Here is a 25,698-nt window from a genome sequence, read left to right as displayed (position 1 = left end):
ACACGGCTGGGAAGGGAAACTGTGTCTGCCAGAGTAAAAATAAGGAAAAGGAGATAAATGAGGAAAGGGTGAGATGATTTGTGGAAATGCTTTCAAGATAAGCATCAGGAAATAAAAGCAGAATGGAAACAGTTAAGGTTTATTAATTACCATTACTTGGGATCGCAGTGTTTGAGGTGATGCCTTGATGCTCCTTATGCGACTTTCCATGGAGACAAAGACCTGCAGCTGAGTCCTTCTGTGCCACAGCTCATGAGCCATATTTAGGTTACACGCTGGCAGTTCTCACTGTTTCCCTGAGCATCAGGTGTTGTTCTTTGATCATGAGGGCTGTGCCCTCCTTCCTATTCCAAATTATCTTCTTCCGAGCAGCTCCTTCTGCACCATAAGCAGCCACACTATTTCAGGGTCACAGGAAAGAGGTGGAAAGTAACATTTATTTTTGGAACCAAAATATCCACCTGAGAAGGCCAAGGTTCTCATCGCTGAATTTTAGGTACTTGTACTTATTTGCAAGGGTAAGGAGCTTTTGTTGAAGGACAGAAAAGTTTCCATTTCTCAAAGATCCTTCCTGAATATTCCAAAACACTTTTAAAGTTGTAGCATCACTCAACTACACTTATCTTTACTTGTGGGTTTAGTACTAATCCTAAATTTCATGACACTAGCTAGACTGACTCCTGAGAGGAGAAGGGCCTCCTGATTACCTCAGGAAATTAGAAATACTAGGCAATATCTTCAAACCAGAAGGCAAACATTTGCTTGGAGTGGGACCTTGCTTTCCAGTTACTTGGGGATCTCCAGTTGAATTCTTGTTATACCTGTTTGAGTTACTTTTGTTCAGTCTACACCTCCAAAAACCCCAGCAGAATTTCAGCAGATAAAGGTAAATTTGACTGAGTTTGGAAGAATGTTCAAAGCCCTGAAGAATTTTAACTTCAAGACTAATTAGCTGCAGCATCTTTGTCTTGTTCAGTTTTATTGTCCCTCATCAGTGAACATTGAGAGAACAGAAGCAGACAATGAATCTGAAACCATGCATAGGGGTACATGAGGAAGGCTCTCTAAAAATAGGATGTGGCTGTTATGATTTCAGACAAGAGACTTCCAAAAAAGTGAAGTCCATGGACAAGCCATGGACACAGAAGGCCCCTGGAAGTAATTGCTCCAATAACCTTCGTTAGCTCTCAGTACCACAGAGGCACATGATGAGGCACTTGAGCTCTCAGTCAGCAGATATGGCTTGGGACTAGGCCTTTGGAAATATTTCCAGCCAGGTGGTCAGAAACTGTTAATCAAAAACTGTTTATTTCATATCAAAATAGACATCTTAAAAAGCAATTAAACCCGTAAGTATTCCAAATATTTGTAAAAAGCAGTAAAATAACATGATTCTGGTGACAAACCTTTGCTTTGATTCACATTTGATGCTGCTCTCCTTGTTTACTCTCACTAGAAAAAGGTGAGTAAAGCCAAAAATAAAAATAATTTTTAAAAAAGAAAATTCTTCAAAAAAGGAGGGGGAGAAAAACCTGAGAGAGCTGGGGTTATTCAGCATGGAAAACAGAAGGCTTTGGGGGACAACTCACTGCAGCCTTTTAGTACCTTAACAGGGCTCATAAAAAGCATGGTGGGACTTTTCATACAAGCAGATAGTGACAGGACAAGCGTAATGGTTTTAAACTAAAATTGAGCAGGCTTAGATTAGGTATTAGGAAGAAATTCTTTACTCAGAGAATGCAGTGAGAACAGGTTTCCCTGTGAGGTCTGGGTGCATCGTCCCTGGCAGTGCTCAAGACCAGGCTGGACAGGGCTCTGAGTAACCTGACACAATGGGTGACATCCCTTCCCATGGCAGGGGGATTGGAACTAGATGATCTTTAAGGTCCCTTTCAACCCAACCTATTCTATGACTCTGTGTCTGAAAAGTCGTGATAAAATTGCACATGGTGAATTTGCATCAGATGAGCTCAACAGAAGGCTCATATACAATTTAATCCCAGAAGTAAATTAATTTTTCTTTCCTCAGAAAACCCTGTACCCTGTACAGCAGGAGTTGCCCAAAGTGTGTGACTGTGTGCTACTGAAAAATTTCAAAGAGGAGGAGTTAATTCACTTTATGTCCTTTCCCTGGCCTCCAGCCCAGGGAAGTGTCTGACAGCTATTCCTGCAGACTAACAACCTACTTGCTTCTAAGAGGACGTGTTTGATAGCAAAGCACTGTATTTTCTGAAGCTTCCTGGAAAACAACCAGGTTATATGCTTACCTTTAATTGATAATCATCCCTCCAGCTGGGTTTCAGGCTGTGCTGCCCTTCAAAAGGTTCTTCCAGAAGTCTTTGGAAGTCTCTCTCACAGGTGGAGAGCAAAGGACTAAATTACACCAGAAGTATCTTTGTCTAGATGTACAGACATATAATATGCAACTGTCAGACAGATCAAGGTAGGTGAGATGCTAAAAGCTTCCAGAAGTTTTCAAGGAAAAGAGAAAGTAAAGGAACCTAGACCTTGTCTTTACAAGGAAGAAAGCTATAATGTGAAAATTCTATTTGCAGAAATAATTCTGTCAAACATATCTCCGTTCATATCTACATCATATTAATTGATCCACAACAAGGAGACCATTTTTTTTCAGCTATGCCAACTGTCTCAATCACTCAAACTGTGACACCAGGATACCACTGTCACACTGAAGCAGACAGAACATGGTCCAGTTTTGACCATTTGGAACACAAGCCTAAAATTTGGACCTGTGCTGAGCCCTTTTTCAGTGCTCATGAGCTGTTTGTTAACATATACCCAAACACTACAAATTATGTCCATCATTAAACATCTGCTACGACCTGAGTGACCAAAGCAGCCCTGGGCATCACTTCTTCATGGTCTTTCAACTTGACCATATGGTTTTTCAGAAATGCTTAACAACACCCCAGTTCCTTTTGCCTTCAACTCATCCCCTGGAGTGAGTTACCTCTGGAAATGTCTCTCTTGATTAGCTACACAGGGAGTATAAATGGGCAGGCTAGAGTGATCATCTGACTTCTAGATGCAGATGTCAGGAGGGAAATCCTACCCTCTGTCTGACATAAACAATCCTAGCAGGTTCCCCAACAAGGCAAGTGAGGCATGTTGTCCCAGAAATGAAACCCAGCCAGCTGGCATCAGATGGGCCCTATAGAAAGTCCTGCTGTGCAACACCCACTGAGGTCGCTGCAGTGTGTGAGCACAAGGCAGCAAAAACCTAAAGAGATATTGGCCTGTCTCGAAAAAGTAATTTCATTTTATGTCATGACACTGCAAAGCAATTGTGCTCAAAATAACTGCTTTTACTGCCTGAATACGTTTTTAGTACTTGAGCATCCAGGTGGATTCAATTGTGCTTGCAATTTTGCAGACATTAACGAGGGAGACTAAATGACTGAGGCAGGGAAAGAGAGCAGCACTGCACTCCTGTGAGACAGCCTGACACATGGACTAGAGCACAGCACAAGCTCTCAGGAGCCTCAAAGTCTAGTCCTGTTTTGACCACTGACTGACAAATGTTGTGAAGCTAAGCATGGAAAATGAAACACAACTGTTCTCTGTGTCTTTTGCAAAAATAATACTGGCTGAAATCTTCAACAAGTGTAAACTATCAAATAACAGAAATCGCTGACTCCAAAAGAAGCAGGATTACAAGCCAAATTTGGTCAGCTTTTAAGAATAAGAACTTCCTTCCTGAGCATCTTTTCCAAAAGCAACATGTGACACAGCATGAATATAAGCAAGACTTGAACTGTTACAAGACACATTAAAAACAAATTACTTAAATCCAGAAATATGATTCTGATGGGCTAAAAGACACTTAGAAGTTGTATTTTTATGTCAGTAACTGCTTATAGAACCATAGCCTTAACTGATACTCCAAAAGCCATTTCACTCTTCACTGAAGTTTTCATAAAGAAATAATGTACAAGGCACACTAAACACTGTCGGGCCAAACACATTCTACTGTTTATTACACATATTACATTCTTAAATAAAAATGCGTCACATAACATTTTTGCATAGATATCTTACAATATACCAATTTAAAAAAGAATTATGAAACAGACCAGTAACAAAAATAAATTTTTTCTTCATTAATAATTTTGTAACATTAACATACCACCATCATATAATACAAATAATATTTTTAAATCTTAAGACTTTTTGTACAGCAAAAAAACTGACAAAGTAATATATTTATATATATATATATATATAAAAAGCTTAAAAAAAATAAAATGTCAAAAAAAGGCAGAACTGAGGGCTACAAGATTGGGTACTTCTGTGATATATTAGAAATACCAGAGTAGGCCTGAGAGAACGTGACCGAGGGCATCTCCGAAATGCACTTGTCAGACACATCTGGTAAAAGAAAAATTATAGTGCAAAATGAAAGTCCTTCAAGCAATGTTGTTTGTTTTTTGTTTTTGTGGGTTTTTTTTGTTTTTTTTTGTTTTTTTTTTTTAATAGGGAGCATTCATACATTTTGTTGTTGTTGTTGTTAAGAAAAATTCCACAAACAAAAATCTAATGTGCAGTAGAGAGCAAGAAAAGTTTCAAAAAACAAGAGGGAACACAGGTCACTTTGAAAGAAAAAAAATATCTCAGCCTGCATTATTATTTTTTCAATTAGATGAGCAGACATGCCAAAGTAAGGCCTTGTTTCTAAGAGAAAAGCTGTTATGGTTTATATGCAGTGATTTCAAAACCAGGTACTTAAATTGGTGCAAGAACCTTCCTGTAGAGGTATCTTAATTAGTTGAAGCATTTCTTACACTTCAGCTTAACTGCATAGGATGCCAATGCAAACTTGATCCAGGCAATCACGTAACAGGTGCAGCTACAAAGTGATTTAACTAGACTGATTTTAATGCAGGGCAGCTTCCCTGGTAGAGACATGGCCTTGATAACAAAGTAGTGTTTAAACCAGTGTTTTGATCTACTTCCAGAATCTGACAGGTCTGGGGATTTAAATACAGAGTGATGGGTAAAACATACATTGCAAAACATAAAGATCAGCCCTTCAGCCATCAGGCCTTCCAGGGACTGCATGTTAGCTTTTCATTTCCCCGAGAGCCCAACAACAAAGGCTAAAATTGCCATGTTTCTGTCCATTCTAGTTCCCTTTAGTGTGTACATGCGAAGCCCTCATCCCCCTCCCTTCCCACCTCCCCTCCCAACCCCCAAATTTGCAGCCTACTCATTCACAGTACACAGCAACATGTATTTCCCAGGACTGTTGAAAACTTTCCTGCAGAAGCTGACATGATTCCTAAAATGCAGTGGCAACAGCAAGTGCCCTCTCTAAATGAAAGCAATAGGCACGGTTGGCTACTACAAACTGTAAGTCAGTAGCTCAGTTTGCTCTTCTGTGTAGGTATATACAGTATACTGTTGTACATCCACACCCACACAGAGACAGGGTGGAGAACCTGTGTTCTGGCAGTATATAGAAGTTAGGACCAAAGCACTTAAAAAAAAAAAAGCTTTCATTTTGAAAATCGTAGAGTTCCAACTTCAATTATTACACCAAAAATGCCATCAACAAGCATTAAGGAAAACTATAAAACCCTGTTTCTAAAATGACGCCTGCATTTGAAAGTTTTCAGGTAAGGAAACTCATTCTTGAGGTGATAAAGGCAGTCTACTCCCCATCTCAACATTTTAATGTATATAATTTATATATACAACTATATCATTATATATATAACTTATATAGCACAAGTATTCTCAAGACTTCTTCCTCCAAGAGAGGAGGAAATTCTCAGCTTTACAACATAGATCTTAGTACCTGGTAGGCCAGATCCTACAGTCCTTATAATGCTAAATCTTGCCACTGAGGCCTGTGCAGAGCTGTGGAGAAGAAAGACTGCAGTAGTCATCCCTAAACTATTAATAAAAAGATACACAAGTGTGACAAAAGGAAGAAAAATATCCAAGTTTGATCTGGAAAAGATCATTCATGAAGGTGTAGTTTAAATGCTAATGAAAGACGGGCAAGACTTCTCAGTGAGTAGTTGTAATATCTCGGGAGAAAAATATTTCAATTTTTTCAATAAAGAGTTAGTTTTTGTCAAGCAATGTTTTTTTTTCTTGGTATGTAGATATCTTTACAAGTGCAATTCTATCTGAAATCAGCAAAAGGTTCTGGGTTAGAGCATCGCCCAGGATATGAAAGCTCAAAAACAGTCTTACTAGATGGAATGACAGAATGTGCCAAGTCCTGAATGAAATCAAGAGTAAAAGCCCTTGATCCACTGAGTGCTGGCCTTGTAACATTAAATTATTTACAAACTTTTCCTCTTTTTAATTTTTTTTTTAATTTAAAGATTTTGACATACATTAAGAGAAGAGGAAGGAAAACACTTAAGGAAGTTGGACTTCATCAGCTTTGTCAAAAGTATCAATTACCACCTCTTTTGTATACGGCAAATAAAGTATAAATAGGAGGAGCAATCTTTATATTAGATCCAAACCCCAAATTGTCAGATAAAAAGGAGGGAGAAAGCCTGATTCTGTAGATATCAGAAAGGTCACAGCTAAGATATACTCAATCACTGCAACAATTGTATTGATCAACTCCATTTTAGCTAAACACCATAGCAATTAATTAATTTTTTATACCTGAAGTTAAAACAATTTCGAAAGCAAGGACTGAGGGATCCTCTTGTATTCAGGCTCTTCCCCATCTGGTCAGTGCTTCCCATACATTAAGTGAAAATGTACCCCAAGAAAAACAGCAATTCCAAAAAGTCTGAGGAAAATAAGAATGAATTAAAAACAAAAAAAAGTTCACCTTTGTAGAAATATGTTGGCTTAGATTTCAGGTCCTGGAAAGCATTTCTGAGAATGACATGGGTCTTTCAGGCTAGCAAACTTGTTTCCATAATATCTGGCTGGTCCCTACAGCTGTGAGACATATTAAGGTATGATATTGCTTCAAATTGGTATGCTAAGGGTTTAGGTTTTTTTAAGATTTATTCCTCTCTAGGTCTCCCTCATTAGGAAACCTTATAAAGTTTAACAAGGATGAAACTGTCAAAATTCGAGAAAAACCTACAGATCTGCCCTACAGTCTGTTTCATCAGCACAAGACTGTGAAGAAACAGAACCAGTACACATTTAATCAGTGAGAGCTGTGAAATTAATCATAGAAACACAGAAAATTAATATTGGAAGGTACTTCTGGAGGTCACCGAAACCAACATTAAACCCTTTGTTTAAAGAAAGATTAGTGAGATCAGACTGCTCAGGGGCTTGTCCGAGACATTGAAAGAATCCAGAATTTCACTTCAGTTGCCAGTTTAGCCAGGTAATGCAATTTTATAGAATGAGTACTAGCTACTGAAAAATAACAACTCAAAAATAATGAAAAATACTCTGGATTCTGCCATCCACTTTTAGACCAATCTCTATAAAATATATCTGATATTTTATGTTGCTCTTTATCTCCTAAGGGGAAAACCAAATAGAACAAAAAAGCACTGAAGTGTTGTTTTAGTGTAAGAAGTGACTAAAATACAGCATCATGTGTCTTCATATCTGATACAGTACAAATGAAACAATACATTTTTTAGTTCAAAGTGAACCATCAATGGTCATGTTGAGAAAAACAGAATTTTGATAGCCAGGCCTCAAGCTGGCAGTACAGAAGTGTATTTCTATAAACATATTTTTATGCACAGATTCAGAAAATTTGATTAGAAAACTATTTATAACAGTGCTTCCTAAATTATTTTTTATTAGTCAGTTTTCAAAATTGAATCTTGACTTTAAGTTGTCTCAGATAATGGAAAAATCCAGAATAAATAAATTTTATCAACACTGTCACATACGAAGAACATCTTTACCTAGAATATTCTGCCTTGGTCTCCCCATTGCAAGAAAATGATTGACATATGGGAGAAAGTCTAGCAGAGAGTCACCACAAAGGCAGTGGAACACATGATGGATGAGGAGAGACTGAGAGATATGATTCAGCCTTAGGAAGAGAAGGGTAAGTGTAGATCTTATTGCTATCTCCAAAATACCTAACTAAGACTGTAGAGAAGAAGCCAGACTCTTCTTGGAGATGCACAGTGGAAGAGGCACTGAAAAAGATTTGAACACGGAAAATTCCTACTTGACACACAGATTTTTGAATATATTTTTTTTACCATGAAAGTGTTTAAATATTGGAACAGCTTGCACAGAGAGGTTGCAGAATTTCCATTCTGGAAATTCAGGATATTTAAAACTCAGCTGGATATGGCCGTGAGCAACCAGCTCTAGTTGGAGGTTGGCTAAGATAGCCTCTGGAGGCCCCTTTCCACATGCATGATTCCATGTTTGACAGCTCTGATCCCAAATATTATTTAGCTAATCACAAAAACTCACATTTGTTTTAGTTGCTTCCTTGGTGTACACTATTTTGTGAGACTTTTAGTTCAATTTGTTTTCATCCTATAGCTCCATGGCCTTGGAAACCACGATCTGACTTTCTTATAATGGCTTCTCTTTTGCAAATAGGCATAAATCTTGCATTGAAGGAAACAAGGTAAAGCTTCTCCTTTCTAAAGCTGGATAATTCAGTCCTCAACTGTCACCAAATTTACGGGTTTGCTTTCAAGAAGTCTTACACGGATCCTTTCCTCTTTAGTCTGATTCTACTCATAATTTACAGAGAGAGGACAACTGTACAACTTTAGCAAGGAGACACAGGCCCAAAAAGGAATTAGTTTTAACAGACTACACAAGTTTGAAGTGTACAGCTTAAAATATTGGCAAAGAAACAAAACTTGTCACTGTAAAAAAAAAACAGTCCTGGAATGTGTCACTAATCATGCCTTTCCAAAATGGAGACTCCTTCTATAAAATACCAAAGTTATGGTTCAAAATTTTAGTAATGACTAAGACACTTGCATATGAGCACCCAAAAACTGAAGTCAAGATTGCCTGGGTACACCATATATACAGCTGAAAAATATCTCCCTTTTCGAACATAAGAGGTGGTTCCAAAGCTCAAATTTTGGCTTCAGAGTTCAAGATCTGCGACAAAGCCTGAGAAACTTGAAATCTGCCTTTTACCCCCCTTTTTTTCTATGTTTTTTAGGCTATTTGGATCCAGGATTTAGATGTAGGCCTGCCTTTTGGACAAAGTAAAGAGATATTTCAGCCTTTTTTTCTCCTGGGGCCCTCGTTCTGGCATATTTAAATAAGATGCCAACAAGACCATAAATGACAACTGGAACTAAAAACAGTCTTGCGTGACTTTTACCAATTTAAATAGAGACTGGTGTTTACACCATCACTTAATAATTAAGGTTTGTATACCTTGATAGCACATCTAAAGGCAGGTGTGTTCAGATGGCAAAGGAGGATATTTATGCAGGTTCACAGCCAATGAATTAGTGGAGAATTTGAGAGCATAAATTTTAGGACACTACAGTAAGGAAATTCTAGGATTCTCTTATACTTTTTTTAATCTAATGCACTCACTGGATGCTCTACAGTTTCACACAGCTGAGGTTTCAGTTCCCATTAGACACCTTCCTGAGGGGCAGCAGAGGGGCAGCAACAATCTCTGCTCTCTGGTGACCAGTGACAGGATCTAAGGGAATGGGATGGAGCTGTGTCAGGGGAGGTTCAGGCTGGACATTGGGAAAAAGTTCTTCACCCAGAAGGTGGCTGGGCACTGGAAAGGCCTCCCCAGGGAAGTGGTCACAGCCCCAAGCCTGCCAGAGCTCAAGGAGCATTTGGACAACACTCTCAGGCACATGGTGGGATTCTTGGGGTGTCCTGCACAGGGCCAGAAGTTGGACTTGATGATCCTTGTGGGTCCCTTACAACTCAGGATACTCTGTGATTCTGTTATCTGGCAGGATGCTCTACATATTCCAACACATATTGGATTCTAGGGCCCTCAGTCCCAGTGAAACAGCTGGGTGGAATGGCCATAAAAAGTATGCAAATACAGAAGTAGAGAAATACGAGATTGTCAGCAAGCAGTGCTCTGCAGTTTTTAAATGTATACATATATATATATAAGCATATATATATACACATATAGAGTATAGTTAGTTTTAAATCTTTGGAATAAATTCAATTTTTCTTCTCTCTCTCTTTCTTTCTGACTTTCTTTCACTCTCTCTCATGCTCTTATCACGGATATTACATCATTGCCCTAAAAGATGGTTAGATTTTGGTCCATATTTCATGCCATATGGGCCAGACATCGTATTTCCCCCCTGTCCCCAAAGTGTTCAGTTGACAGTCACAGTGTTTTGTGAAAACTGTGAGGAAAACCAGCATCTTTTAATAAATTCAATCTCTCACTGGAACCAAAGGTTGCAAAATGCTGAGAATTCAAGTGCCAAGGATCCCGGTGACAGCTCTTAAAAACATCTATTGAGTTTCTTGTTTGCTCTTTTTTCCCCTTAAAGTACAATTTTACCTCCCAAAACATAAATTAAGGGAAATATTTAACAGTCAATGAGTCAAAACAGTCAAAGAAGGGCAATTGGCTAATACATTATAAAAGAGCAGCAACCATTTGTGGACCACACGCTATTTTGTTTCATTTCTAGACACATCTTGTAGGGATGGTCCGCAATATACAAAATATACAACCTAATGACCACCTGCCTGCTTGCATAGGCCATTTTTATGGTCCTAAATGCAGTCTTTGGAGTCAGGGCCAGTGTCAAATAGGTTCAAATACAAGTTATGGCAATACATTTTTTAGGGTTTTTTTTTTCCTTTTGTAATGAAGACTTTAATCCACTTTGAGCCAAAGAAATCAAATTATCAATATGACGGAAGGGTGAGCATGAGACCTCCACTTCTCCATGATGATTCACACCGTAGGCCGAAATGGACCTCTAGGTTAGTAACACTTTAGACCAACCATTTGGAAATGTCTCACTGCTGTATGTAAAATCCCTTCCTTCACCTCTCACATGGTTACATTTTTTCATATAGGAGTGGGCTACAGCATCAACTTGATGAACAGAAAAGCAGGACTTTGATAATTTCTTTAACGGGCTAATGCTGAATGAAGCCATTGTACTTGGAAGAGGTTCTTGATTTCCTACTCGGAGATTGGAGTAGGATTTTTGGCTTGGGGGGGTTTGTGTGTACGATGCTCAATAAACAGGTTTAAATTAAAACGTCTGCAGGTGCTCTTTACAGAAACAAAAGGGTAATGTTTTAAATTGGTTAATAGAAGAACTGCAAGAAAAAGCAACATAATTCACCACTAAATCACCGTGGGTTGTGGCTAATATGCTCACATGATGTGGAAGGAATCCTGTAGTCATGCCTGTGTGGCCAGTCCCAGACTGATATCCAGGTGAAGACAAGGAGTTCTGAAGATCACTTGTTTGTGGAGAAAAGAGAAAAAAGGTTTAAGCTTCCAAACAAGCTTTTGAAGTTTTTTTGTTCAAAAATAAAGAAGTCCTAGCTATGGCAATAAGGTGAGGCTTACAGAGATATTAGGTGCTGTATCTCAGGGGTTTATCCCTTGGCTACTTAGCCATCGTGGCAGCAGCTTACAGAGTCCCTAGTGCATATGTTGTGCAATAGCCAAAAAAAAAAAAAAAAAAAAAAAAAAAAGGTTAAAATAAAAACAACCAACAAAAATATAATCCTCCGTGAAGTCTACATAAACTCAGGCCAAAAAGAGGATGTTTGTGTCACAAGTGTCACTCCACAGTCTACTGCCATTAAGGCCACTGGTATTGACTTAAAAGGATCTCAATAGTTCAGTTCTAGGAAGAAGAACCAAAACCAAGACAGGTCAAAGTGTCTGTGAGAAGTCTGATGCACTGAACATTAGGAATTCTCAGAGAAAGAACAAAAAAACCAAGAGGTTAATTTTGGCTACCAAACTGGGATTTGGTTTTCTAGGTCATTGTTTTTCCCCCATCTATTTAAAAAGAAAGTTAGTGCTACAAATATGCAACTTCAAGACGACATATTCTTCTACTGAGTTGCACTGAGAAGCAAGTTAGATAAGCCCCTCCTACTGCCGTCCACTGCAGGGAAGCCTCCTCTGTTTTCTTTGATTTCCATTGGCAAAAACAGGAAACAAATCCAAGAGGGATGAAGTACTGCAAGTAATTGTTCTTTTCCACTGACTTCACCTCTATAGCATCTCCTCGCCTGCATCTTCTCCCATCCAGCTGGGGCAAGGCATAAAAGAACTGATGTAGGTATTGAAGTGTAACTGGGTGCATGACACTGTGAGCATGTGGTCCCTGTACAGAGGATTATACGGGATCAAGTTCTCTTCTCCTGTAAGGTAGCACGTTGTAACTTGAGTTCCACTTTCATCTCACAACACTTAGCCCAGATGACATCCACGCCAAGCTGACTGATATTTAGATGTGTCTCTTCATGTGGAGGGCAAGGTGATCCGACCTGGAAAAACACCTGCAACATAAAGCAAGCAAGAAATGAAATAAGTATAGGATTTTGGAAAACAGGATTTCTGCTCCTTCCTTGTTATGTACAGGAGAAAATACATATCCCAGTTTAGAGACATTCCTTGGGTCATCCATGGATCACCACCAAAGCATGTGTGACTGACCTCTGTGACCACAGACAGGCAACTACCCTGGCTCTTCAGCATTTAAAGAGACAACTTTTATCCTTTTCCTGTTCCTTTCCCTGTCACTTCTTTCACTGAGTCAGACATCAGGGAAGAGTGCTCATTTATGCACCTGTACTATAAAACCAAATATTTAGTATGCGTATGTTTGCATATTAAAAAAATAAAGAAATCAGTTTATTCAAGTACTCAGCAACACCATTTTTGAAAATACCAGCTTTCTCAAGCGCCCACTCCTTGCAAAAAGCACCAAAGAATGATGCTAGTTTTGAAAGCTGAATTCTCATTTCTAACTCCAAACTGGAAGGAAAACTGGTTCAGAGTTTGGAGGCTGACAATCCATCAAGCTTCATATCTCTCCCTTCCTCTCAGCTGGGAATCTGGGTGGTAGGTAATATGTGGATTCTGATTAATGTTATCTTCCTGAAGGATGTTGACAGAAGATATTAAGCCTATTTTGTAAGAGTGACAATTGAAAGACAGAGAAGGCAAAGAAGTTGTAAATCACACAGGTGTGGTAAAACTAAGGGGAAAAAAAGAAAGCCAGGACTTGAGCTTTCAACTTCTGTTCTTTATCCACAAAGACTTTTCCATCCCATAAGAAAACAATGCTTTGTCATTCTGAACATGTAGCTGGATCCTGATGAGACAGACTCCATACCCATTAGATATGGGATTGAAAGCACCAATGCACTACACCCACATCACAGTGTCATTTAAGATACGTATGGCACCAGAAAGCAAACCACAGGAGAAGCAGGCAGTGGTTCTGGCTGCCTACCCCACAGCCCTAAGATGGAGCCTGTCACAGTGGCAGGAATCAGACATTTCTGCTAGAAACTTCAGTTGAGCATTTAAAAACAGGAGGTTTTCAAGTTCCCTGCAAATTCTGGCTTACCTTCTTTCCACCTTAAGCCACAAGATACTGGCTTATTTATTTTAAAAACATTTACTACAAATACCACACAAACCCCCACATACCTGTGGCTTTTGAGTAAACTGGTTCTGTAGGCTCCAAGAACACTAGGAAAAGCTACTTACAGAACTGATTTGGCTGGCATGTCTTTTCAGTGCTCCACAGAACTAGAGTATAAAGCAGCCACCAATAATGGTCTGAAGAATATCCAAATGGCTTATTGTGAGAATCAAGATAGCTCATATATGGGTGCCGAGTGTATTCTTAAAATAGCAGTAGTTGAGTGTTTTGTAGTTTTCAGAAAGAAGAAGCAGAAGAACAAACTGCACACCACCCCCCCCGAAAAAGCCAATAGTGATAGATAAAAAAAGAACAGTCAATCTAAATGCCCAAAGGATAAACACTCCAAGCAGAGAAAGGCTGAGAAAGAGAAGAACTATAACAATGAAGCTGTTTTAAATAGTTAGGGGACCTTTTCTGTCCTGCTGAAGTATTCCACTGCACATGTAATCAATCTGCATCTACACATGGAGATGAGTGATCAAGAGGTACATTTTTAAGACAAAGAAACCTTAAAATAAGACAACTTCCACAAGGAAAGTAATTTACTCATCTTCTGTGAATAAGCAATGAGCATAGCTCTGCTGAAGTTATCTCTTCTCTACTGGCAGGGCTTACAGGGGAGTTAATACTTTAAGAATGGCAAAAAAGAAAGACTTCAAAATAAGATGGAGAAGGCATTTCTCCAAGGTCCTACACGAGGCACAGCAAGACACACATGAGTCTGACAATGGACACCAGACCTTCAACACAGAAAGCTCTGCACAGCTAGAATTTTCTAGCCCTAGAGTGACAAAATACACCCTTGGACTAACATCTCTCTCATCAATCTTAAACTGAGAAAGCAGCATGCTCTGGCTACAAGGGCTGCCAAAACAAAACAACAGCTTGAGTGGCTGCCAAAAAGACAAGCACCAGCTGGCACTTCAGTCTAGGACTAGTCATAAGACCCCCACCCAAGCACAGCTTTCTCCAATTGTCTCCTATAGATGCAACCCAGGAAAGTGTATGCTGAGTCACACCACAGCCAGATTTATTAAAATTACAGATTCAGTACACTGTTTCACATCTATAACTACCATATTAGCATCTATAATATTTTTACAGGTAATAAATGGTGCCATATTTACTAGTTTATAGCTAATAAAATGTTACAATACTAATTCTTCACATTCTCCTGCTGACTAATTCAGTTAGTTCTATCTCTTGGTAAGGCTGGTGGATGTGGATATGTATTTTCAACTGTAAAATAGTCCATACAAAATTTTTGCAGCTAAATCACACTGTCAATATTGATTGCTGGACACACCTTTGTTTTTCTTTCTGGGACTAGAGGCAGCAGTGGAAGAGGCTCCACAGGATAAGCTGTCAAAGGAAACTACTCTCTTCAAAAATCAAGGAACAGGGGCTTGATGGTCTCTAGTCCTGCCCATGAACGAGACTTGACTCTGTACCTCTGGCTCAATACCTCTTTCAGTTCCAGACCAGCTCTGCACATCACACGTGGGCCCATCACAGCCTTCTCCATCATCCCTCCCCTAGTCTAGCTCTTCCTAGAAAGAACAGTTTATGCTAGAATAAGACACTCTAATTATAAAAGTCATACAGGGATGTGTGATACACGAATTCCTTGCTTCCAAATATGATTCCTTCCTTTCTCTTTTTGCTCTATCTCCTTAGCAACATAGTACTGCTTGGCACTGAAGCCTCTGAAGGAGAAAAAGGGAAGGTAAATACAATGAGAGAATATATTGCTCAGCCATCTTTCCTACCAGCTGCGGATTTTCCACTGTGGGATGTGTTCATTCCAGCTAAGTGCACTCTTAGGCTGGTATCAAGGCGACCATGCACACATGTGCACATACACACAGAGGAATATGCATCCCAACAGTCTGGCACTAAGCTGCTGTCTCCTAAACACCTATTGATGTAGAATCAGCAAGTGCCACTACCTTGTCAAACTCTTCCCCTAGAAGCGCTGAGGGCTTGCACTGTGTGAGGAACAATCCTAGCCTGTGTTTCTGAAGAGCCAAATTCCTGGGGAATGCTAATAACCAGCATAACCCTGGCATCTGGAACGCAACAAGGACTTTCCTGGGGTGCTTTCCACACCACTTCAGCCGATTCTCCTTTCTCTCCTGCTGCCACAAAGCCACACACCATTTGCAGTACATATGATGTTACTCAAAGCAGTGGTAGTTTGCCAGCTATGACTAACAACGTGATCTGTGGGCTGCATGGTGTTGGGATAGGGCTGGGACAGCAGGAGAAGAGAATCTTATCTTCTTACCTCTTTTGTTATAAAATTGACACAGAGGACATTAACACTCCTTTGGCATTGGTTGGAAGGTGAGAGACCCAAGCACATCTCAAAACACTCTTGGAAGGGAACTGCAGCCAGACTGTGTGAACAACACCCCCCTCTGCTATCTGAATCACCTCTTCCATGCTCTGTTTGCCAAGATGCAGCCTTCAGCTCTGAACAACAGGCATAGGATTTGTGCTATATCAGTGTTGTTAAAACAGCTCCAATCAGCTCCTTAAAACCTAACAAGCCAACATGTCTGAGAGTGGCCACAGCTTCTGTCAACAATGGTGAGTGCAATAAAGGGTAGGAGTTCAAAGAGAAAAACTTCTCCAGCTGGAATCCTGGCCTAGGAAGGCACATCTTTAAAAGTCTGCCTAAACGGCAAAAAGGCAGTTTTAGGCTAGTGTTTTAGTGCTTGCTTGAGGTGACCTCTGCAATAGGTGGTAGCAAAGTGCAAAGAAAAGAATGAAAAACAGTAGTATGGCAGAGTGGGGCAAAAGAACACGCACTGTCACTCTAAAAGCTTGCAACGTTTAACTGGGGGAATAAGGACAAATCTGCCTTCTATCACCACACACAGATAGCACGGGTATAGAATTTAACACTGCACAATCCTCAGCACTCTGAATTTTATTGATAATGTTTTTCCTTCATCTACAGATTCAGCAGAAGAGCAGAAAATGCATTTGATAATTACAGGGATATATCTCCTGACTGCAGTTACTGAGTTTGCTGCCAAAGAGAAAAGCTAGGTTGAAAGGGACAATATGTAGAGGGAGAATAATGAACACCTAGCAAAGGGCCGAAAGAGACCAAGGAGTTGAAAATTCTGGCTGTATTTCTTTAGATCTCTGCTAAAATATTGTTTGTCCTGACAAAGAAACCCTGGGGCTGTGTGTATGTGTGTGTGTTTGTGGGGCCACTCGGAGGAAAGAAAAGAAAAAGGCAATGCCTTGTATTTAAAACAGAGAACATAATTGTTCTCATTCACAGAAGTGCTTAAACAAAAGCAGAACTGCAGAGGTCCCTACTTGGCTTATCCTGTCCCTCATTCTGAGCAAACAAAAGATGATCCAGGGAAAAAACAAAAGATAATCCAAGAGGAAGCCCTCCGTGGGGGAAGGGGGACGGGAAGAGGGGAGACAAGGGCAGAAGAGCACTTAAGGAGATGAAGCTCTTGGAAAGGCAGGATGTGAAAATGATCAAATTTCCTTCCCATAAAAGGATGGGGTCCCTTGTTTATGTCCCACACATCCTCTCTCCACGCATATTCTCTGTTGGTCTGGTGTACCCAGAGGCTTCCTAGTGGCTTTATTGTATTACAAAACGTTTCCTTATCACAGTCGAGAACCTTAGTGCTGCATTAAAAAGATGGGTAATTTTCTTAAGCCTCTTTTAAAAATATATATAAATAGGATTAGCTGGATAACATGTTCAGATGCAAGCACATTATTTGATTACTCAATAGTGGATCCAGGTTTCACCCAGGGCACTGCCAATCTTCAGCTGGGGGGGTGAGTGGGGGAGAAGTGCTCATTGTTCGATCCTGTCAGTGCTGTCAAGAGTCATTACAGGGGTAATTGCTTTTGCTCCACCCTGATTTCTTATCAATTGGGATTGGGGATGTGGAGAAGGGTGTTCGTTTGGTTTTGTTTCTAAATGGAAAGAAGTCAGCATCAAGCTGGATCAAAACCACTCAGCACCAAGCAAGAACGACCAGATTTTTCAGAGAAGGTCAGTATTTACTAAGGCAGCGAGGACTGTACAAATGGATGGCGGCGAGCACCGTAAGGGCGGCTCTCCCGGGGAGCTGCTGGATGCTCAGCCCGCACCTCATTTCTGATGCACTAATTAGCAGGAATGTGCAGAGATCATTGATCTTACACAAAACAACCCCATGAACTTGAATGGTAAAATATGTCTAAATCACTCCTGGGCTTTTGAAAATGGTGCCTTTTCTTGTCTTTTCTTTAGGAGCCCTGGACTCAGTGCTAAAAGACAACGATCATACAGAAATTTCATGTTTTTTCCCTAGAAGTTTCTTATAGATTTGGGCCACTTGTGGCACAACAGCCACACACTCCCCACTCCTCCTGGCATACACCAGTGTTTCTGGTGTGAGGCCCACCCTGCCAAAATGCAGGTAGCCAGCAGCGGTGCTTGGGGTAGTCCTTGAAGCCGAACAAGTAGAGGGAGCTCTGCCTCTGTGAGCACAGCAGGCTTACAGAAAGCTGGGGAGATGTTTTGTGGACAGGTCCATCACTGAAATGATCTAAGGCCCTTTGGATGTCTTCTCTGCTATAAGAGTATTAATAAGAGCTGCCCTATCAACCGAATCCTGTGCACACAACAGACACCAGCAGGGTTCAGTCAGAGCTACACCTGGTCCCACATTTTGTTCTATGCTGTGGGATGGAAACAGCTTAGACTGCTTAGGAAGAACTCCCCATCTGCCAGCCGGCCTGGCCACTGAGGCAGAGAGGACAGGGGCCAAGCAGAGGGTTCCTCCATGGTACAGGGATCAGGCAGTGGGACAGAAGGGGTCTCTCTGCTGGGAGCCAGATCTCTTGTCTCTGGGAGCTGGCAGCTCCATGCCAGTCACAAGAGTCCACAGGTTTCTTGAACATCACATTAGGAGCTGCATTACCTGTCACAATGGTTGCATTTAAAGGGCTTTGCACCCGTGTGCTTTCTGTAATGCCTCGTGAGCTCGTCGCTCCGTGCAAAACGCCACTCGCACCCTTCCCACGAGCACTTGTAAGGCTTCTCACCTGCAGAGGGGAGGAGAGAACAGTCAGCGTGGCAGCAGCATCACTGAGCACTCAACTTGAAAGCCCCGTGTCCTCCCACCCTGCCTCTAACCCATTCGAGTAGGTTAGCTCATCACACAATTCATGGTCAGCCTGAGATGCAAATAACTTAGGGATTGTGATGTATTGTACTGAGGATAGCTCCAGTCTAGATTTTACCACAGCTGAAATTCTCACACAACCTTATAACTTGTTTCTAACAAAACCAGCCAACTGGTCTTTGAAGAAGCCCTAAGAATGTCCACAAATGCCTAAGCAGCTGTGTGGCTGAAGCTTGATTTTCAGCTCACTCTAAGCTTGCCAGATATATTACTGTGGTACCTGAGTGACTGTACTAACACCTGACCCTGTACAGGTGTGCACCACTCCTGAGTCACCATCACTACTGCATCACACGCTTTTCCCTGATTCTGTTTACCCTTTGCCAGCCTCACATCTGTTCCCCTCAAGCGTTCATGCCTGCTGCCTCCAAGGCCTGCACCTTTTTTTACTTGCTTCTGACAACAAAATCTACTCCTAGAAGCAAGAAATTATGTGTCAGGTCATGGAGTGCGAGAGGATACATTTTTACTTCTTTGAATCCACTTGTCCTTCAGGCTTCTTGCACTACACCTTCATCGGCTATTATTCTGCCCCAAAATATTAACAATACCACTGAAGGCAGTGAAATGGTGTAGTGGTAAGACAGGAGAGATTCTAGTCTGCTGGTAGCAGTTGGACTCAATGATTCTTGTGGGTCCCTTCCAACTCAGGATATTCTATGATTCTGTGTTCACATCTAACTATCTTCTGATGCACATCAGTCTCTGCAGATCAAAGTCTGCCATGGTGTAACATCTGTGGAGTCACTAACACCTTCTGATGAAGAACCTCAAGTCATGACTCCCTTTTCCTTATTCAGTGCACATGCATCAGTGTGCATTCAAATATAACATCTCCCTGCACAACAAATGCTCCAGGACATCTCCTCTATATAAGCTCCATGTCACTCTTCCCCATAACAGTCAGTTGAGATAAAATTCAGACAAGAAATCACTTTCACTACCAAGTTTCTAAGTGGATTATTACTCATTTATTTTTTCTTAAAATTGCTAAGAAGATAATCTTAAAAGACCCACCACGGGCTACACTGAGGCTGCAATCTGTAAGACCCCTCTAGGCAGTCACACAAAACAATCACTTGACCACAGCAGACAATGCACAGACACAGGTTGCTATCACTGTGTCTACTCAGCAAGCAGAAGAATGAGATCTGGTTATGGGAGACCTATGTATATCATGATGATGAACTGGAGAGGCAAAAATAGCAATAAAAGTGAAAAGGGAAAGAAATCTGCAGCAAAATACATGGCAAAAAAAAAGCTGTTCTCTGTTTTGTGAGTTTCTGCAGACTTCTTGTTGCCCAGGCAGCTCTGCTGCACAGTGGGTCTGCCCCAGACAGAACAGCAGAATGGGCTGAGACCTTTACTGAAGCTGAGCCGTTTTACTGGCCTCTGAGAAGTTTCTTAGGCTCAGTAGTTCAATTAAAGGATTCCTTGGGATGAAGTTGTGAAGAGGCAGCTGGCAAGACTACACCAAAGTATCCGTTTATGCCACAGTCCCTGAATGAAGAAAGGCCAGCCTGGATGTCCCTGTTGTGAGTCACAGTCCCCCACGGGAAAATGCCCAACAGGACAATGGACTAAGCCAACAATAACACAACCCTGCTTAGAATGTGCCTGCTTGGTCATCTCTGCAAACTCACCTCCTGTTCCTTTATTCTGTGAACAGCATTTCTTTAGGAAAATAAACAGTTAGAATCTTCTTAGTGAGCAAGGTGCTGGTGTCTCGTTTCTGGGCTGGTTTCTCAACTGTACCTCAAACACTGTCACCAGTGCTGGCCCCATGCACAGGAGCTGCAGCTGCAGCAGTCTCCTGCCAGCCCTTTACACCCTACCTGGCAAACAGCATTTGCTCTCGTCAGAAAAAAGAGATTTCCCAGTCCTGGTCCTGTGCCTATGATGAAGCACTGGTTTTATCTGAACAGTTCATGCAGTATTTTAAAAAGTTGTCTGTAAACAAGCCTCAATGCTAATGCAGTTCCTTGGTTCTCTGACGCTCTCTAGTGCCTACCTTAGAGTGGAGACAGCCAGGCAGAGAAATTGCCTTGCAGCACATTTGCCACACATGCTGCAAAGCAAATGCAGAAGACGACTGCTCAGCCCAATCTGGCAGGTACAGCCAGTCTGAAGGATACAGTCATCTACAGGGCAGAAGGGTGAAGGAAAAGCATCTCGGGCTTTCTGTAAAATTATACAGGCCACTAAGATTGAAGTGGAGTTTGGCTTGTTAAAATTTGTCAAGAGCTTTGAAAATATACAGTGCTATATATAGGTTACAAGAGACAGAAAAGCCAAGCATGATTACTGGTAAACCCACATAATGACACGTATCTCTGTTACTTGCTGCAGGGGCTCCTCTCCCAAGTGTTCCAGCTCTGGCCTTGCACAGCCCTGAGCTGAGTTTTGTTTTTCCTTTGTAACCCAAGCCCTGTTCAGCAAAATGTCAGATAATACCTCTCAGTGCTCCAGCCTGCACGCTGCCATACCGTGCTCCCAGTGCACAAGGTAAATGCAAAGGAGCACGGTGACCTTTAAAGCCATGTCAGACGGCTCCTTGACCCAGAGACCTCAAAGAGGTTCGATTTCCTGCCCTCCTGCAGCTACTCAAAAACACAGGAGGGAAGGAGGAGAGAGACCTGGCTGTCTCTGCATGTCAAGACTAAGAACAAACTGCTCCTTTAATGGCTGCTTTCACCTTACACAAAGATGAAATGGAAGTGTATCTTGCCAAGGTGCACATACATAGAAAGCATGGGAATGAACCTCACTACTACCTCACTACTGGCAATAGCAGGGAGAAAAAATGGAAAGGATCCCTTCCATGTGTTAGGTTACTTTTCTCTTGTTCAGAGGATTAGTGAGACTAAAAAGATAGATGATGAAATCTTCCTCTGCTGAAGCCACAGCAAAACTCCTACTCACTTCTACAGGGCCAGGATCTCCCTCTTTTTAAGAAATTAATTATGAGCTGCAAAATCCAATTAAAAATAGGAACATCACAGAGTTGTGCCACACTGACTTTTTTCCTACTTACTCAAATTAAAAACCACATTTAAAACTTGTGCCTGCAAGCCACTCCCAGGAAGGAGGCTCTACTCCTTAAGTCACCTTTATTCAACACCAGTCCCTAAATAAATCCATAAATCCACATTTAGACAAACGCACTCCATGGAGGAGCCAGTCCTCATCTAAAAAGAAGCCAATACCTAGAAACATGTTAAATACTCAGTTCTTTCAGTTCAGAATTTACTCCACATCATGGGGCTGGTTCAGATTCCACACATCCATAAATGCACCTGGAAAGCAGTGCAGATATATTCAAGCAGTGAATTATGCTATTTTCCTAGATGAGCACTTGTGTTAAAAAAATGTATCATTTGCTTATGGAAAATCTGTAAGCAATGCAGAATACTAGCTCTCAGCTCTTTATACTTTTCCCCCTGGGAGTCAGAGATACTAACTAGTTACTGATTTGTAGTTTCTGTGGGTAGCATGTGCATCAGAGAGCAGTGCAGCACAGGGAAGCAGCATTGCAGTGAGACAGTGGGTGCACAGGACCCAACATCCACACTGTGTGCATTGGAAGGGTGTTATTTATTTCTGCCTGGCCACAGCCTCATCCTGTGGCCTGAGCTGGCCCGTAGGTCAGCAGCTCCTGGGAAAGGAAAACAACACATCTACACTCTGGCCAGGCTGAACCAAAGCACATGAATGGGGGTAACCAAAGCCTCATCTCAAAGAGGTCACTTGATCACCAGGAAACACTCAGGTCAGACACATCCTGAGCTGCCTGGTGAGGATCTGGAGAAGCAGCCAGCACACACCTGCTGGTGCACAGAGCCCTGTGCTGAAACCTACTGGTCTGAAAGGGCTGTTTCACCATAACAGTCCTACAGAAATGCTATTTGCCCTTCAGATACACTTTGGGGTTCCATCACAACTGCACACTTCTGTGAAGCAGCCTCTCTTCACTGTGGATGTGTCCTGTGTCCATACCTCATTTTAACCTTTTCATGTTCCTGAAGCACATTTTATACACTCGAGACTGGGATGCTTGGGGAGTAGGTTCCCTGTTTCACTTCTGTTTATGATACCTCACTCAACTGAGCTCTTCTTTTAAAAGTACCCTCAAAGCACATTATAGTACAGTCTGGCCCTCCATCCTCTATTTCATCCAGCCTGGTCCAATCTGTTAACTGGATGACAAAGATCTTTGAAAATTTATGGGAAACATGTAATTGTGAAACTAAAATTATAGGTCATAACAAAAAATCCATCAGACTTTGGCAGCCCTGAAATCGGGTCACTATTCCTTTTGTGGCAAAGATGAATGCAAGACTAAATATTAGGCATCTAATACAAAAATAAACAAATGATTGCTACAGCTTTCTCTTGAAAGCCAAAAATTTATCATTTGAAAGTATAGAAAAGCCAAGCACTCAATCCCATTTACACTCCTGTGGCAAACACTCAGTAGGGTTCCAGCAAAACATGATGGATAGAACTGGGCTGGTTCTGTAATGACCACCACACTCGTCTTTGGAACTTCTCCCTCCATTTTCCAGCCTCAGGCATTCTTGGTGAGTTTCATCTCATGCAGCTTTAGATACTGAAAGCCATCATCTGACACTGCCACCTATGGCATTATTTTTCAAGTTAATGGGGAGGCAAAGGCATGGGTAGATGGTGGCACATCATACCCAGGCAGACTGGAATTGGAGGTGAATCTCTCTATTTTGATGGTGCAGGGGGCCAGGCAAGCAGGTCAAGTGCCTGCACCTGTATCTTTGCTCTCCAGGCACAAACCAGAGAACATCAGGCTTCTGCCCCAACACACATTTAAATTGTAAACTCTGTACAAACCTTCACAACAAATATTTCCTCACAAAGCACAGCAATGGGGATGCTGCCTCTTCTCAAGATCCAGAGACCCCCTGTCCTTGCCACCTACATCCTGCAGGCACCCTTTAGGTCCCAGACATATTTCTCTTGTCCAAGAAGTAAGGCAGTGTTTGCTAAGACATCTCAGAGAAGCTATTTCAGCAGAGTGATTAGAAACATTAGGTCACAGGACACAGAGGTACCTACTCAGGATCAGCTGAGGACATGATCACAAAATTACAACACACAATGGACACATTGTACTTCTTACAGCTGCATTGTTTACTGTCAATCCCAAGGGTTAAAAAGTGAGTGCACTCTTCTACAGAAATAATGAGATTTTAAAGAAGAAAACAATAATATTCAGACATAATTTGCCTTCTGCTTTGTAGATAACCTAGGGGCATGGTTTTAAACCTCTCTTTGCAGCCCTGTAGGCTAGGAACATTTATTTTGAAATACAGAGAAAGAAATTTGCTCTCTCTTCCCTGAATTTCAACAGCAGAAACTTTAAGAAGAAAACCCTCCAGATTCTGAGGTGTGCACAACAAGATCACTGAGTTCCAATGTGATGGGGTGAAACCATTCAAGTCATTGGAAAAATGTTCATTAGGCTGAAGTTTCACCCTGTATCTTTATGGAACTGAAAGCAATATTATGATTATCCATCCATCCATCCATCCATCCATCCATCCATCCATCCATCCATCCATCCATCCATCCATCCATCCATGTCTATTTCCTTATTCCCCCCAGCACTCTGCTGCAGGACACTTAGTAAAACCACCAAGTAGTTCAAGCTCCCAGTCCTGCAGTGAGCTTCAGAGGAGAATCACAGTCAAAATCCTTGCTGATACTTCTCTGTGCTAAAATGTGGTAGTGTCATGGGAGTCCTTTAGTCTCTTGACACTCCTTTTTGATTTAGCCAAAAATGTTTGAAGAAACTGAGGGGAAACCCCCAATTTCTGCCTATATGAACATTCTGAAGGCCATTCAAAGCAGACATTTGTTGCATTATGTTTGAAGAGCTCCTTAATATTGCACAGCTACACAAAGCTAGCATGTGAAAGTGTGTTTAAGAAAACAACAGAAAAAAACCAGCATGTGTTCTAATCCACTGAGAATTTTGTATATATAGTTTCAAAATCCAAGAAAAAGTTGTCTGAAAGAAACATGAGTATTTCCTTCCTTTTTTGTAATTTAAAAACCATTTTAAAAGAAACTAGTTCTAAAAGTCTCAATGTCTAAAAATACGTATCGAAAGACAGTTTCAGCTATACTTGTTTCAAGACTGATGTTTCTACACAAACTGTAAAACTAAAACTGAAAAAAGGAATTAAATGCAAGATTTCTTGCTTGTATTTTTCCTATAAGGAAGCTCTGAGAGTCTGAACTGTGTGAAGAAAAGTGTGAAAAATCAAGTAGTGCTTTTAAGAGTGTTCTAGTAACTTTCCTTGCTACCCTAAGAGTGTTTTAATGATTTTCCTTGCTACCCTTCCTGAGAAATCCTTTTGGGACCCACTGTTCCTGGGCTGGTGAGTGGGACCATGCCGTGCAGGAGCAGCAGTGTCACTGCAGGACGAACCCAGGCATCCTTCAGAGGCCAGTGACTGTGGGGATGCTGCTGTTGCAGACACGAGTCGCTCAGAAGTGCCAGAAGCTGGTGTGGTTTTGGGCAGAAGCAGCCCCCCAGAGCACCTTGCAGAGAAATGCCAGGCAGGCATTCCTAGCTGCTCTGCAGTTTATGATGAAAGTCTGCCTCAGCACAATGAGACGCCTAATGTGGAACTTCACATTACCAATATTTTATATTTATGTAGCACTCTTCATCTCCAAGGGTCCCTGAGAGCTTTACAAGCTACATACATGGCATACCAATGAAGCCAAGCCATAATTCTTTTAATTAGCTGAACATCAGCACACAGCACATGGCACAACGGAAAATGTTACTGGTCACTCCTCTCTTCCTATATAAGTGCTATATAAGATTTAATAGAAACATGTCT

The 25,698-nt window shown here is 41.2% G+C and overlaps 1 protein-coding gene across 1 annotated transcript in view; it reads right to left on the bottom strand.

Annotated features, from left to right (window-relative positions):
• Window positions 1-3,969: 3,969 nt before the first annotated feature.
• KLF7 (KLF transcription factor 7) overlaps window positions 3,970-25,698 on the bottom strand; it is a 65,756-nt gene continuing 44,027 nt past the window's right edge. The window contains exons 4-5 of the mRNA XM_088167866.1: window positions 18,548-18,671; window positions 3,970-12,438 (exon numbers count right to left, since the gene is read on the bottom strand). Coding sequence (XP_088023992.1) covers window positions 12,387-12,438; window positions 18,548-18,671 — 176 coding nt within the window. The 3' untranslated portion in view covers window positions 3,970-12,386. The remainder of the gene's footprint in view (window positions 12,439-18,547; window positions 18,672-25,698) is intronic.

The sequence above is a fragment of the Sturnus vulgaris genome, chromosome 7 (genome assembly GCF_052056855.1).
Source record: "Sturnus vulgaris isolate bStuVul1 chromosome 7, bStuVul1.hap1, whole genome shotgun sequence".
NCBI classification, from domain to species: Eukaryota; Metazoa; Chordata; class Aves; order Passeriformes; family Sturnidae; genus Sturnus; species Sturnus vulgaris.
The sequence above is the reverse complement of the archived record's forward strand: the minus strand, read 5'-3'. Positions and strand labels throughout refer to the sequence as shown.